The sequence below is a fragment of the Capra hircus genome, chromosome 23, assembly GCF_001704415.2.
Source record: "Capra hircus breed San Clemente chromosome 23, ASM170441v1, whole genome shotgun sequence".
NCBI classification, from domain to species: Eukaryota; Metazoa; Chordata; class Mammalia; order Artiodactyla; family Bovidae; genus Capra; species Capra hircus.
In genome coordinates this window covers 17,867,015-17,882,752 of record NC_030830.1, presented here as the reverse complement: position 1 = coordinate 17,882,752, position 15,738 = coordinate 17,867,015, and the positions used below count along the sequence as shown (strand labels likewise).

The following is a 15,738-nucleotide window of genomic DNA, read 5'->3' as shown; positions in this document are numbered from 1 at the left end:
TGAGTTTTAAGCCAGCTTTTTCACTCTCCTCTTTCACTTTCATCAAGAGGCTTTTTAGCTCCTCTTCACTTTCTGGCATAAGGGTGGTGTCATCTGCATATCTGAGGTTATTGATATTTCTCCCGGCAATCTTGATTCCAGCTTGTGCTTCTTCCAGCCCAGCGTTTCTCATGATGTACTCTGCATAGAAGTTAAATAAGCAGGGTGACAATATACAGCCTTGACATACTCCTTTTCCTATTTGGAACCAGTCTGTTGTTCAATGTCCAGTTCTAACTGTGGCTTCCTGACCTGCATACAGGTTTCTCAAGAGGAAGGTCAGGTGGTCTGGTATTCCCATCTCTTTCAGAATTTTCCACAGTTTATTGTGATCCACACATTCAAAGGCTTTGGCATAGTCAGTAAAGCAGAAATATATGTTTTTCTGGAACTCTGTTGCTTTTTCGATGATGCAGCGGATGTTGGCAATTTGATCTCTGGTTCCTCTGCCTTTTCTAAAACCAGCTTGAACATCTGGAAGTTCATGGTTCATGTACTGCTGAAGCCTGGCTTGGAGAATTCTGAGCATTACTTTACTAGTGTATGAGGTGAGTGCAATTGTTTGGTAGTTTGAGCGTTCTTCGGCATTGCCTTTCTTTGGGATTGGAATGAAAACTGACCTTTTCCAGTCCTGTGGCCACTGCTGAGTTCTCCGTAATTAGCACCTTATACCTTTTAAATGCTTCTCTCCCCCTTTCTCCCATGATTGCTTTATTTAATCTGTCTAAACAATCTGAGTATTAAATTGTCTTATTGCTGTTGAATAGAATCTTCTTTATCAAGAAATCAGTTCTTATATATACATTCCATTTCAATTCCCTTCATAATTTGAGCTTACATTTTTTATACATTTAAGTTGTCTTCTTTGGTTTTCTATATATTTTCCTTGAAGTTATAAACTCAGTAAACTGGATGTTTAATTAACTTACTTTTATTTATTTTTGAAGAATCTTTGTTACTTTCTTCACACCCGTTATCTTTTTTATGATTATTTATTTATTTTTGGCTGTGATGGGTCTTCATTGCTTTGAGGGGTTTTCTCCAGTTGCAGCAAGTGGGGGCTACTCTCTAGTTGTGGTGTGTGGGCTTCTCATTGCAGTGGCTTGCCTTTTTCTAGAGCCACACCCCAGGCTCTAGAGCACAGGCTCAGTAGTTGTGGTGTACGGGTTTAGTTGCTCCACTGCTTGTGGGATCCTCCCAGATCAGGGATCAAATCCACGACTCCTGCCTTGGCAAGAGGATTCTTTATGACTGAGGCACCAGGGAAGCCCCACATCTATTATCTTTTGAATCATTTCCTTACTGGGGCTTTCCTGGTGGTTCAGATGGTAAAGAACCTACCTGCAATACAGGAGACTTGGGTTCGATCCCTGGGTCAGTAAGACCCCCTGGAGAAGGGAATGGCTACCCACTCCAGTATTCTTGACTACAGAATTCCATGGATAGAGGAGCTTGGCAGGCTGCAGTCCAAGGGGTCACAAAGAGACTCAACTGAGTGACTAAGCCTCAGTTCTACATTGCTGATTTGATTTTTTACAGTGATAATTTCTTTCCTTGCTACTGCTGCTAAGTCGCTTCAGTCATGTCCAACTCTGTGCAACCCCATGGACGGCAGCCCACCAGGCTCCCCTGTCCCTGGGATTCTCCAGGCAAGAACACTGGAGTGGGTTGCCATTTCCTTCTCCAATGCATGAAAGTGAAAAGTGAAAGTGAAGTTGCCCAGTCATGTCCGACTCTTCGTGACCCCATGGACTGCAGCCTACCAGGCTCCTCCATCCATGGGATTTTCCAGGCAAGAGTACTGGAGTGGGGTGCCATCGCCTTCTTCTCCTTGCTACTACTAATTCTGTTTTAGTTCTGAAGTGACATTTTTTTCTCTTTAGTTTCCTTTCTCATCTTCTTTCATATTTTCCTATTGATTTACTTCATACATGCTAAGCTTTTATTTTTTTTAAGTATTCTTGAGAACTTGGAGAAATGTGAAATGAAAATACTCTTCAATTTCCCCAAATAAGCACAACACTGTAATATAATGGTTAATAATCAGACCATTGTAGTTTAAATCCAGATAATACCTGTTTGTGCCTGGATGATTTAAATGAGTCCTTAAATGAGGACTTAATCCCTCTGTACTTGAGTTCTTGCTGCTGAAAAATGGAGATGATGCTGGCAGTATGTTCCTTGAAGGATTCTCTTGAGGTTTCAGTGAATTAATTCATATAAAGTGCTCAGTACTTGATAGACATGCCTTCATTATGCAGTGTTTGTTTCCTTTTCTATGTGTGTGTGCTAAAGTACTAGGTTGACCAAAGATGTTTTGGAAAAGCTGAACAAACCTTTTGGCCAATTCAGTATGTATATAAGTCCCTTGTGGGTTCCCACCCATACCTCCAGTCTTGGACTATAAAAGCCAATCATGTGTGATTTTGCCCCATGTGATATAACCCTTGCAATGGGCCACCTTGGCTGGTTGGGGGCCTGTTGTCATGTGCTGATAGTATTATGTATACATATGGTCAAGAGGCAGGTGGTAGGAAGATGACCCCTTGGCATTTTTTCACCAATTTAGGGAAAACTAGCTATTCTTGCATTTTAATTCTACAATGACTTTGCATAATTGGAGGAAAATCCGCCCCCGCCCCGCCGATTTCCAAGTTAGTTTCTGCAATTGTGTATGTTTTCCCCTGCTCTGTTGCACTGGCCCAAGATCCTAAGCTACAGACCTTTAGAAAGACTGGTGAGCTGTGGAGGGGGAAACATCAAGATGTGGGCACAGAGCAGCTTCCCCCACCATATCCCAGTACTGCAGACCTCACCTTGTCTGTGGTGACCTCACCTTGTCTGTGGTGACCTCACCTGGCCTGTGGTCCACCAGCCTTGAGATGCTGGAGAGTATCTAAGCTGGAGAGCTTGACCTGGGGCTTCACAGTGCCGTCCCCTTTCTGCTTGCAACATGGGGCCATGCTCCAAGGATGAGAGTTTTGTCTCCTCTTGGCATCCTCTTAATTCATCCAAATTATACTAAATCTAGCAAGGAGCCTTAGAATTTGTAGTGTGTGATAGGAATAATTCCTAACTTTTAACCTAAGTAAAAATATTTTCTCAAGGTGTTGTGCTTATTTTATTGATTTCTGTGACTTTCAGAAAGGAATGTTATTGCAGACTCATCTTTTGGGGCCATTCCTAAGATAGGCCAGGGTATATTTAACTCCGTGCTGGATTTTGACAGGGAGCAAGGAAGCAGTGTCCAGTGTTGTTTATTAACTCTCACTGTCAGGCCTGCCCTTCTAAATTTTTCACAGTAATAGATAAATACCTGGAAACTAAAATCCTCAACCTACATGCAGGCAAGTTTCCAATTACAAGAGCATTAGCACAAAGTTTGGAAGGCTGAACACAGTGAGAACTGAACACCGTGCCAAGGAGGCCACTATAGGGAGGAGTAGGAGGATTAGTAATGGTAGACGGGGTTTTTGCCTGGGCCTGTGGTGCTCTGAACACCACCCACTGTGTGCTGCACAGGATTGCTAGCTGTGTCCCATCCGTCCTACACTTCAGGATTTCCTGGAAGTGGCTAACTTGACTTCTTCCCCAGCCTCCCAAAGTCTGTGGACTATTTCCATCTTCTATATTAAACCTCTTTTTTTTCTTGAATTACCTAAAGTGGCTTCCATTTATCTGACTGAACCCAGGCAGAAGCTCATGGGCCTTTGGTAGAGAAAGGATAGGAAGGTCAAGGTGATGCCTGTCCATACCCTGCCATATGAACCCTTAATAGAGCCTGACCTCTGACAGAACCTGAAGGTCCATCTCTTTTCATGTAGGGTCTCTTGAGATATAGGAGCATAAGCAAGTCTTTTCTGTGGCCATGTGACCAGATATGACATATAATGGGGGAGAGGGCATTTCCCCACATGCCATGGAAAGCCTGGATTTGATTCTCTGAGTATCTTCAAAGCACAATCATGCCCAGTAAAGATGTCAGTAATCTCCAGGGGTTCTGGCCCTGGGAGAAAGCCCCACAGAGTCGTGAGAGTGAGATACAGAGGACCCAGCAGTGCCCACTGAGAATGGGCTAGAGAGAGAGGTGAGAGAAAAATTGATGTTGGACGCCAACTGAAGAAGCAGCCAGCAAGGCTTATTCATAAGCATTTATGAGAAATACAAAATAACTAAGTGGGACATTGAGGAGTGGTTGAGGTTCTCTCTTATAAGGTGGGAGGCGAATCAGCCAAAACAAAAGATGAATGGTATTAGCATAATGCCATTTGTGATAACAGGCTGGGGTCAAGAAGTGGTCATCAGGGGATAAAGCAGCATGGTGGGGTGGATGCCCTAAAAGACTGTGGAAGAAACTAGAAAGACCACATTAAGTTCCACTTTTAGACAAATTGCCCAGTTCCAAAGACTGCTGAAAAGTAGACTAAGGAAGAAAAACTGGATGAGAGGTGATTATGATAGTGAAGCTTATACAGCACTTAATTACATGCCAGGCATTGTTCTAAATGGTTCACATATTATAACTGATTTAATCCTCATGGAAATCCTGTGAGATAAATACTGTTGTTATCATCTCATTTTTACAAATAAGGAAACTGAGACACAGAAAATTTAAGTAACTTGCCTAAGGTCACACAGCTCATAAATTGCAAAATCAAGATTGCAAACATAGGCAGTCTAGCACCTTAATCTGTACTCTTACCCAGTATGCTATTTGTGCCATGGAAACTGTTTATAAGTTCTTTGTTTGTAAGTTACTGATTTTTAGAGAGAGAGAGTTGGGATAAGAAAATTTGGCCAATGGCATAGAGTCCAATAAGCTCCTATTGTTTAGAAATGGATGGGATCTTAGAGATACAAACGCTTCCACCTTACAGATAAGGAAGCTGAGGCAATGAAAGAGTATTCATTAAATGTCTGATGGTAGTTAATTGTAGAGTGAGTAGTATTAAATAGCATGCATGTTTCCTGATTTCTTCTTTGATGGATAAGATTAGGTGAATCCCTTTTCCTTAAGGCATGTTCACTTACCAGCAGATATACTTGCTAAAATGTTGAGTCTCACAAAGCATTCCATCTTGGTTCATGTTTTACTTTTAAAAGGCATTATCTTATGAAAAGCCTATATGCTTAAGATAATTAGTGAATAAAATAGTTATAAGTCATTTAGAGTTTAGAGTAAAATAAGGTGTTCAACAATTTCTTTATGATGTGTTATTGAAAAAGTATTAGTTGCTCAGTCATCTCACCCTTTGTGACCCCATGGACTGTAGCCCACCAGACTTCTCTGTTCATGGGATTTCCCAGGTAAGACTACTGGAGTGGGTAGCCATTGCCTTCTCCAGGGGATCTTCCTGACCCATGTCTTCTGCATTGCAGGCAGACTCCTTACCATCTGAGCCACCAGGGAAGCACCAGTGTATTACTTGATATATTCTTGAAAAGCACTAAATTGTAACTTAACTGAGAGGGAGGAGGATGATATGATATGTGACTTCTATGATATGGTGTAAAGAAAAAGCCTGTTCTCCTTGAGGTAGATCTGAATCTAGTATGAGTGGAAAGATCAAATGGGATGGTCTCTGGACTTAGTATCAGAAAAACCTAGATTGGTTTCCATATTTTCTATTTGACATCTGCTCTAATTTTTTTTCTTTATCTCTACCTAACGTCTTGATGATCTAGTGTCTTGATATCTACCTGTCCTATATACCTTCAAGGTTTCTCCCAAGAAATGAAGTAATTCTCAGTAAAAGTGCTTTACAGCTATTTAGAATTCTTGGCAATGTGTAGGATCAAGAAAAGACTGTACATCACCAAACAGTGACATAGATCCCAGTTTTTTCCACACCGCAGTACACGATTTTACCTTTCCTGGAGGTTTGTACTTGAGCCATGTTTACAGTATCATTATTGACAGGACCTCCCACTATGGTTCCGGCTTCTATCGTGTTAGACATTTTGGTTCTCTTCTCCCAGACACTGGTGTTTACCTACTGAAATAAAAGCAAATATAAAAAGAAGTGTCCTATAGCATGGCCCCAATTCTTCTAAGAATTAGGAGGAAATGTTTAGTGGAAAAAGTGCTAGATTAGTGTTCAAGAGACATGATTTGTTGTCCAGATGCTATCACTACCCAAATGTGTAGTCGTGGGAATGGCACATCTCTGCTTTTCTCAAATGAGGGATCTGGTCTGGCTTGCCTTAATGGATTGTACTATTCTTTCCAGTTCTATGTTTCCATATCTTTCAGCTGCTACCAGTAGCAACTGGCTGTTAAAACCTGACAATCTTCTTTGAAATTTCACCTGGATGATTCCAATAGATTAAATAACCTGAAAAACTAGATCTACTAAAGAAGATCTGGATATACAAGATAGCATATTAAAAAGCAGAGACATTACTTTGCCAACAAAGGTCCATCTAGTCAAGGCTATGGTTTTTCCAGTGGTCATGTATGGATGTGAAAGTTGGACTGTGAAGAAGGCTGAGCACCGAAAAATTGAGGCTTTTGAACTGTGGTGTTGGAGAAGACTCTTGAGAGTCCCTTGGACTGCAAGGAGATCCAACCAGTCCAAAGGAGATCAATCTAAAGGAGATCAGTCCTGGGTGTTCATTGGAAGGACTGATGCTGAAGCTGAAACTCCAATACTTTGGCTACCTCATGTGAAAAGTTGACTCATTGGAAAAGACCCTGATGCTGGGAGGGATTGGGGGCAGGAGGAGAAGGGGATGACAGAGGATGAGATGGCTGGATGGCATCACCGACTCTATGGACATGAGTTTGGGTAGACTCCAGGAGTTGGTGATGGACAGAGAGGCCTGGCGTGCTGTGATTCATAGGGTCACAAAGAGTCGGACACGACTGAGCAACTGAACTGAACTGATACAAGACAGAATGTGGCAAACATCTGTTTTACTATTTATTTGTTGATTCTTGGCTGTGCTGGGTCTTCATTGCTGTGCATGGGCTTTCTCAGTGCTTGGGCTTCTCATTGCAGTGGCTTCAGGCTCTGGAGCATGTGGGCTCAGTAGTGGTGTACAGGCTTAGTCGCCCTGAGGCATATGATCACTTCTATGAGTGTTTATAATTTTGGATCTTGAATTCATATTAAGTGGAGTTTCATCTTCAGTAATTCTCTGTGATCTGTGTTGAGCAAATCAGCCTAGGCCCAATTCTTCTTACTTCAGTTTTTCAGCTGAGCAAAAACTGATCCCTTTCGGCTGATCCCTTCCTAGGCCAGGGATGGAACCCATGTTCCCTGTGTTGGCTGGCAGATTCTTTACCATTGGATCACCAGGGAAGTCCTGAGAAAGCATCTTTTTAAATACATATTTTGAAAGATAGTATGAGATATCTCCATGGATGTAATGAAAAATTAGAGGAATGAGCTTACTCTTCAGAAACCTTGGGCCTGGGGACAAAGCATCAGTTTTTGTCAGGGGCTTGTCAGGTCCTTGTAGGGAATGGAGGATGAAGCCTAAGACTCATGCCAGGAAGGCAGCTTTAATAGAGATCTTGACATAGAGCCAGAAACCTCAAGGGAATTCAAAACTGAGTTAGAGACTCTGCCCTTTGCAACAAGTGTAACAGTGACAACTCTCATATGTGTTGTCCTGAGCCTTTCCTGAAAGTTACAAAAATTCATAACTATGTTTTGGGAAGCTGGAGTTTGGAATTCACATTGTCTTAACTATCTGAGAACTCTTGCTCAGCTGAGAAACTGAAGTAAGAAGAATTGGGCCTAGGCTGATCACAATGAGTCTCAAGCCAATGAAATGAAATTTATACCTAGACATATCATAAGGACACTGTCAGATACAAAACACAAGCTTTATTTATAATAATAGCTGCTGTTAAAGGTCATTGACAAAAGGGAAGAAATCCATTTCAGTATGATATCAGATAGAGGAGTGGTGGTTTCTTTTTTAAAAACATGTTCAAGATAATATAAAAAAGACGAAATACAGGAAAATAGGTAAAGAACAGGTAACTATCAGAACAGTAGACAAATACAGATCAAGAACAAATGGGGTAAATGCACTCTGCCTTATTATAAAGGAAGGACATGGATGTCAAAGAACAATATCATTCTATTTATTACCCATCAACTTTCATAAATATTTAGAAGACTTTTATCCCCAAGTTTAGGCAAAAGTGTGAATAAATAAGCTGTTGTTTGTAGTGGTCAAATTTCATCCCTTCCACCTGATACTTCATGGTGTCTGCACAGCTACACAGAGTATGTCCCAAGATACTCCTTGTAGCAATATTTGTAAAAGTGAAAAATCAGAAACAATAATCAATGATCATTAATAATTAAATTAAGTAAAGTATATGTAAACTTTAGAATACTATGCAGCAGTCAGAGGAATTCACTAGATCTGTCTTTGTGACCCCATGGACTATGGCCCATCAGCCTCCTCTGTCCATGGAATTCCCCAGGCAAGAATACTGGAGTGAGTTATCATTCCCTTCTGCAGCAGATCTTCCCAACCCAGAGATTGAACCCAGGTCTCCTGCATTGCAGGCAGATTCTTTACTGTCTGAGCCACCAGGGAAGCCCTTTAAAAGCATATAAAAAATTTAAAGGCATATTGGTGGAAAAAAAGTATGTTTGTAAAATAGTAAATATAAGATTCTATAACTTTTCCATTTAATTTTTATATGCTTTTTAATGTAGATTCAATGGATTCCTTTTGATTGCTGCATAGTATAATAAAATTTACATAAGTATAACATATGTATACATAATATCCCATTATATAACTTATGTTCTTGCAAGTCAATAGAAAATGATGAAACTTTACAACACTGAGACAGTGACAGCTCTCATCTACATTGTCCTGAGCCCTGGTTTTAAAATTAAGATGCATGAATCTGGTAACACGGGTCATCTATGAATATATATAAGGGAATGAAGAGGACCATTGCCTTGGGAGGGATGGCCACATGGAAATTTAGATCTATCTATAATGGCAACCCACTCCAGTATTCTTGCCTGGAGAATCCCATGGACAGAGGAGCCTGGTGGGCTACAGTCCATATCAAAGAGTCAGATACGACTGAAGCGACTTAGCACATAGCATGGTGTTTAAATGTATTACAACAGTAATGTATTTGTGAATTATTACTGTGGTTAAAAATACATTTAAAACTACAATGACAAAAAACTGTCACAAAAACTGGGGTCGCAGTGTTTGAAGTGTCAGACTCTTTCATTCTGACATCTTCAAAAACCGTGTGCACCAGTGTTCATGCATGATAATGTGTGTCAATGGCTATTCACATAGGCCTCTTCTGATTCCGACTTGACTGAACATATCCTATTCTGAGAGGAAAACAATAAGTGTTGCCTTTATTCCAAAGTGATGGGAGAGACTTGAGAAGGAGGAGGCTGCTGAACTCACTTCAAGGGCACAAACTGAGACAAAGAACCTGAGAAAGCTTCTTTAGAGGAAAGTGCAGGTATGCACGTCACTTATTCACCCTGACTTCATGAAAGAGATCAGGGGGATGCTGCCCCTTACTCCAAGTCAAACAATATTGGCTGCCTGCAACAGGATCGTCCAGAGCTTGACTTATGTGCCCCAGAGGCTGTATATGTGTGTGCACCACTCTGAGTGTATGAGAGAGAGAAGGAAACTGATAAGTAACACAGACCTCAGAATCTAAGGCCATGGAGCAGCAACTCATGGCCTAAGGCTGCAGGGCAGAGAAAGGGCCCGCAGCACATCGGAGGGTTGTGAGACTTCCCACAGCAGCAGGTGCAAGGATGCCTGGACAGATACATGCAGGTTCCTTCTGAGCCAGATATGAGTGACTAGAGAGGTCCAGGTTATAGCCTTTTAAAATCCTGCCAAGAGAATTGTCTTGAGGGGCCAAATGACTCCCCAAAAGGTGAGGTGGAGTGGCCCAACGGCTGAGGGAGGAATAGTAAGGGCGGAGCAGAGGGCATGAGAGAGACTGATGGGTGTCCCCAGCAGGGAAATCTCCAGAAGAGTAATGTTGAACATCCACCCAAGCCTACAGAGCCCCAGCGGCAGATCTTAAGGAACAACCATACTTCTTGCCTCTTACCGACCACCCTAACAACCAGCCTGAAATTGATCAGAAGCCTCAGTTACCAGGAGGGGCAAGAGGAGTGGACAGAGAAAGGGAATAAGAAGCCAAACCAAATCTTCCACCACCACCCTCCCCAGCCAGACCCAAGCTGGAGATAAGGAGAAGTTCTGCTTCTAGATAAAATTTGGAAGTTGTATGCTTTTCATCAGACTGGAGCTATGAATTATCACATGAGATTATTTGGAGGCTGAAAATAACCAATGGCTTGTTCACTCTCTGAAAATGATCAGAAAAGTTATGGAGCTGAGCAGACGTAAAGGGAAGTGAGGGCAGAGCAGGAGTTGCCTGTAAAATAAAATTTCTAATTTCTCTCGATGGAGTACTACCTTAATTAACATAAGAGCATGGATATATCTGATTCTTTGATGATATTGTTTTTAAGTGTAAATGGAAACACTGCACAATGTCTGTGTTGTGCACATCACAACTACAGTGGGTAGCGATTAATTAATACAATAGTTGCCTCATTACATCATTTTAAAACAGAGATTATAGACCAAGGAGCCCTCTAGTCCATGTTGAAATTCAGAAACAAATTGAAACTTGAATTGGAATTCAAATCATTGCTCACTGGCAAAATAGAGTGGGCATGATAACTGACATGAAACCTGTCACAAGAAGGGACTGAACATCCCAATATAACACTGTGGCTCAGATCATAAACTCCTTATTGCCAAATTCAGACTTAAATTGAAGAAAGTAGGGGAAACCACTAGACCATTTAGGTATGACCTAAATCAAATCCCTTATGATTATACAGTGGAAGTGAGAAATAGATTTAAGGGCCTAGATCTGATAGATACAGTGCCTGATGAACTATGCAGTGAGGTTCGTGACATTGTACAGAAGACAGGGATCAAGACCATCCCCATGGAAAACAAATGCAAAAAAGCAAAATGGCTGTCTGGGGAAGCCTTACAAACAGCTGTGAAAAGAAGAGATACAAAAAGCCAAGGAGAAAAGGAAAGATATAAGCAGCTGAATGCAGAGTTCCAGAGAATAGCAAGAAGAGATAAGAAAGCCTTCTTCAGCGATCAGTGCAAAAAAATAGAGGAAAACAACAGAATGGGAAACACTAGAGATCTCTTCAAGAAAATTAGAGATACCAAGGGAACATTTCATGCAAAGATGGACTCGATAAAGGACAGAAATGGTATGGACCTAACAGAAGCAGAAGATATTAAGAAGAGGTGGCAAGAATACACAGAAGAACTGTACAAAAAAGACCTTCAAAACCCGGATAATCACAATGGTGTGATCACTCATCTAGAGCCAGACATCCTGGAATGTGAAGTCAAGTGGGCCTTAGAAAGCATCATTGCAAACAAAGCTAGTGGAGGTGATGGAATTTCAGTGGAGCTATTTCAAATCCTGAAAGATGATGCTGTGAAAGTGCTGCACTCAATATGCCAGCAAATTTGGAAAACTCAGCAGTGGCCACAGGACTGGAAAAGGTCAGTTTTCATTCCAATCCCAAAGAAAGGCAATGCCAAAGAATGTACAAACTACCAAACAATTGCACTCATCTCACACACTAGTAGAGTAATGCTCAAAATTCTCCAAGCCAGGCTTCAGCAATATGTGAACTGTGAACTTCCTGATGTTCAAGCTGGTTTTAGAAAAGGCAGAGGAACCAGAGATCAAATTGCCAACATCTGCTGGATCATGGAAAAAGCAAGAGAGTTCCAGAAAAACATATATTTCTGCTTTATTGACTATGCCAAAGCCTTTGACTGTGTGGATCACAATAAACTGTGGAAAATTCTGAAAGAGATGGGCATACCAGACCACCTGACCTGCCTCTTGAGAAACCTGTATGCAGGTCAGGAAGAAACAGTTAGAACTGGACATGGAACAGCAGACTGGTTCCAAATAGGAAAAGGAGTATGTCAAGGCTGTATATTGTCACCCTGCTTATTTAACTTCTATGCAGAGTACATCATGAGAAACACTGGGCTGGAAGAAACACAAGCTGGAATCAAGATTGCTGGGAGAAATATCAATAACCTCAGATATGCAGATACCACCACCCTTATGGCAGAAAGTGAAGAGGAGCTAAAAAGCCTCTTGATGAAGGTGAAAGAGGAGAGTGAAAAAGTTGGCTTAAAGCTCAACATTCAGAAAACGAAGATCATGGCATCCAGTCCCATCACTTAATGGGAAATAGATGGGGAAACAGTGGAAACAGTGTCAGACTTTATTTTTGGGGGCTCCAAAATCACTGCAGATGGTGATTGCAGCCATGAAATTAAAAGATGCTTACTCCTTGGAAGAAAAGTTATGCCCAACCTAGATAGCATATTGAAAAGCAGAGACATTACTTTGCCGACTAAGTTCCATCTAGGCAAGGCTATGGTTTTTCCAGTGGTCATGTATGGATGTGAGAGTTGGACTGTGAAGAAAGCTGAGCACCGAAGAATTGATGCTTTTGAACTGTGGTGTTGGAGAAGACTCTTGAGAGTCCCTTGGACTGCAAGGAGATCCACCCAGTCCATTCTAAAGGAGATCAGCCCTGGGATTTCTTTGGAAGGAATGATGCTAAAGCTGAAACTCCAGTACTTTGGCCACCTCATGCAAAGAGTTGACTCATTGGAAAAGACTCTGATGCTGGGAGGGATTGGGGGCAGGAGGAGAAGGGAACGACAGAGGATGAGATGGCTGGATGACATCACTGACTCGATGGATGTGAGTCTGAGTGAACTCCGGGAGTTGGTGATGGACAGGGAGGCCTGGCGTGCTGCAATTCATGGGGTCACAAAGAGTCGGACACTACTGAGCAACTGAACTGAACTGAATTACCCCTTAGGGCAATTAGTTCAAAGACATAGCATTCAGTGTAATGTTTTTTCCCAAAGGTTATACCTATCCGTGAGCTTCCCAGGTGGCTCAGTGGTAAAGAATCCGCCTGCCAGTGCAGAAGATTCGGGTTCAACCCCTGGGTTGGGAAGATCTCCTGGAGGAAGAAATGGTAACCCGCTCCAGTACTCCTGCCTGGGAGATCCCATGGACAGAGGAGCCTGGCTGGCTACAGTCCATGGGGTCACAGAAGAGTCAGACATGGCTTAGTGATTATATAATGACAGTACCTAGCAGGACTCTTCTAATGTACCAGCACCTGAAAGTTCACTGACCACTAGTTCATTGACTCTGTAAATATTTGTTGAACCAATAAGTGGAATATTTTGCTACCTTAGCTGTTTCTCTTGCATTTATGACTGAAGGACTTAGTTTTCATTAAACTTCCCCTCTCCATACTTATTGTTACAGAAGCGCTTACTAGTTTTTCTGGTAACCAGCAATAATGTCAGCATATTGTCCACACCTGCATCCCTTACCCTGTATCTGCTTTGTCCCAGTTTCCACTGCCTTGTTAACTCCTGCAAAGTCTCCAGGAGAGGCACAAAATGAAAAGAAAGAAGTAAGAATGACATTTGGTATGAAGATAATGGCAGTAGCACTGACAACAGCTTAGTAACCAGCGTCACTTTGCCAAATCTAACTACTTTACCTGGTTGTATGAGGAAGTTATATCCAAGCTGAAATGGGAATAGTGAGAAAGAGGCAGCTCTGAGCAAGGGCATTCCAGGCAAAGAAAGAAGCAAGTTTGTCCAACATGACCAGGGCAGAGTGAGTGAGAAGGTCAGCGGTGGGAGATGAGATCAAAGTAGTGGTTGAGAACACACCATGTAGGGTCCTGTGGGTAGGTAAGGGGACTGGATTTGTCTTGGCTGCTATAGGGGGGTACATGGTCTACAAGGGTCAAGACTGGGAACCAAGAGACTTGAGAAGAGGCTGTCATAGTTACCTATTCAAGAGTTAATGGTATCTGGGCTGGGCTGTCGTGGGGATCTGTTTTGGAGCTAGAGCCAAGAAGAATTGCTCATAAGGTGGATAGGGGGATCAGGAAAAGGGGAGATTTTTTGGGAGACTTCTAGAATTATGGCTTGAGTGAGTGAGTGAATGGTGCTGTGCACTCAGTCGCAGTAGGGAAGATAAGCAAGAGGAGAGCAAGTTTACAACAGGAGTTTCATTTTGGACATGTTGGGTTTGAGTTGCCTGTTTGATCCAGAAGAGAAGACTGTCAAATAGGCATTGTGTCTATGAGTTGGTAGTTCAGGACAGAGGGCCCAAGTAGAAATATAAATTTGAAAGTCATCAGCCTTATCTATTTACTTGGAGACCAGAAAATGAGGAAGAACTAGCAAAAAAAAATTGGGCCATTCATTCCTGTATCAATTTCCTATCACTTTCTCTGGCCAAGATTGTTTCTGTGTCTATTACCTTTGCATTAAATATATCCTGGTCTTCTGCCATTGATTAGTTCACTGTAGAATGAGACTCTTCCTTAAGGTACCAGGCAGAGCTATTAATAGCAGAAATGTTATCTTTGTCTGGTCTCAGCACTGAGCATTTCCTGTATATAAGAACAGTTTGTGGCTCTTATTCAGAGGCCCCAAATTAAAGTTCTCTGCCCCAAACTCTTCACTCATTACCTACTTCCCAAAGCCTTGTGGGATTTCATTTTGTTTTACTTTTCCCTCATGCATAAATTAATTGGAAAGGTCAAGTGCGTTTTGGTTATTTGATATGTTAGCCCCTAAGAAATCTCCCTCTGCCAGAATTTACGTTTATTGTCTCACCATAGACATGACCGATTTTTTTTTTAATTAATGCATCCCATAAAAACAAGCCCAGTTTAGGAATCTTAAACTACAGGCTATCTAGTCTAATTCCAATAAATGGGTGATATTAACTCTAAAAAATATAATTTTAAATTATTCATTTGCTTCCAGGTCTCTGTAGCCATCCTTTTGGATAATTTTATTCCCAGAGTTTTATTCCCTGGAGTTCTGGGACCCTGGTTTCTTTTAGGTAAAGGTAACATCCTTTCTCACTTTTCAGAATTATCTCAGGAAAAGTCTCTTCCCCACCCCCAAAACAGCGAACTAAGCAGCTCTCTATGGGAAAACCCATTCTCATCATCTCAAAAGCAGAATATTAAAGAACAAAAGATGGAAGGCTCACCGGAGGGAGGTGGACTACAGGATCCTCGTTCCATTCAAACCGATTTCTCTAAACATTCCCGAATTTCCTAGTCTCTAGGAGATAAATGATTACCCTAAGCCTTTAGCCCTTGTGTTACCAAAGGGGAGAAGTTTATTGGCGGAATGGTTTAATTTTAACTTTACTTTCATTGTCTCACTGACAAGGAGATCGAGCTCATTAAATCCTGCTCATGCTTCAAGCACAGATGAGGCCACCACCCTCATCCCTGATATTCCGTTTGGAATAGATGCTCCTTATAGGAGCCTGACAGCCCATGCTCCTTGTTTAAGCACTGGTGCCTTATGAAGTGGCTCAGGGTTATTATATTCTTCATGAGAAGGGGTATGTCTTGTCCCTTTTAAGTCCTCTCTCTGTCACCCTCCTGTTTAATACAACTGGGCTCTCCAGAGTAGAGACTTAATATATTTTAGTTAACTTTAATGATTTTTGTGGTTTTCTGATTATATCTATTTGCACAAAGCCACTGAGTTTTCTGTGAAAATAGACACCATGTGATTCTTCTCCCT

General features: G+C 41.7%; 1 protein-coding gene across 3 annotated transcripts in view; it reads right to left on the bottom strand.

The window, feature by feature from the left end:
- SLC17A4 (solute carrier family 17 member 4) overlaps nucleotides 1-15,278 on the bottom strand; it is a 38,348-nt gene extending 23,070 nt beyond the window's left edge. The window contains exons 1-2 of one of the 3 annotated variants that reach the window (XM_018039241.1): nucleotides 15,191-15,278; nucleotides 5,909-6,035 (exon numbers count right to left, since the gene is read on the bottom strand). In XM_018039241.1, the coding sequence (XP_017894730.1) occupies nucleotides 5,909-5,999 (91 nt within the window). In that variant the 5' untranslated portion in view covers nucleotides 6,000-6,035; nucleotides 15,191-15,278. The remainder of the gene's footprint in view (nucleotides 1-5,908; nucleotides 6,036-15,190) is intronic. The other 2 variants (XM_013974094.2, XM_013974096.2) reach the window with 2 other exon arrangements.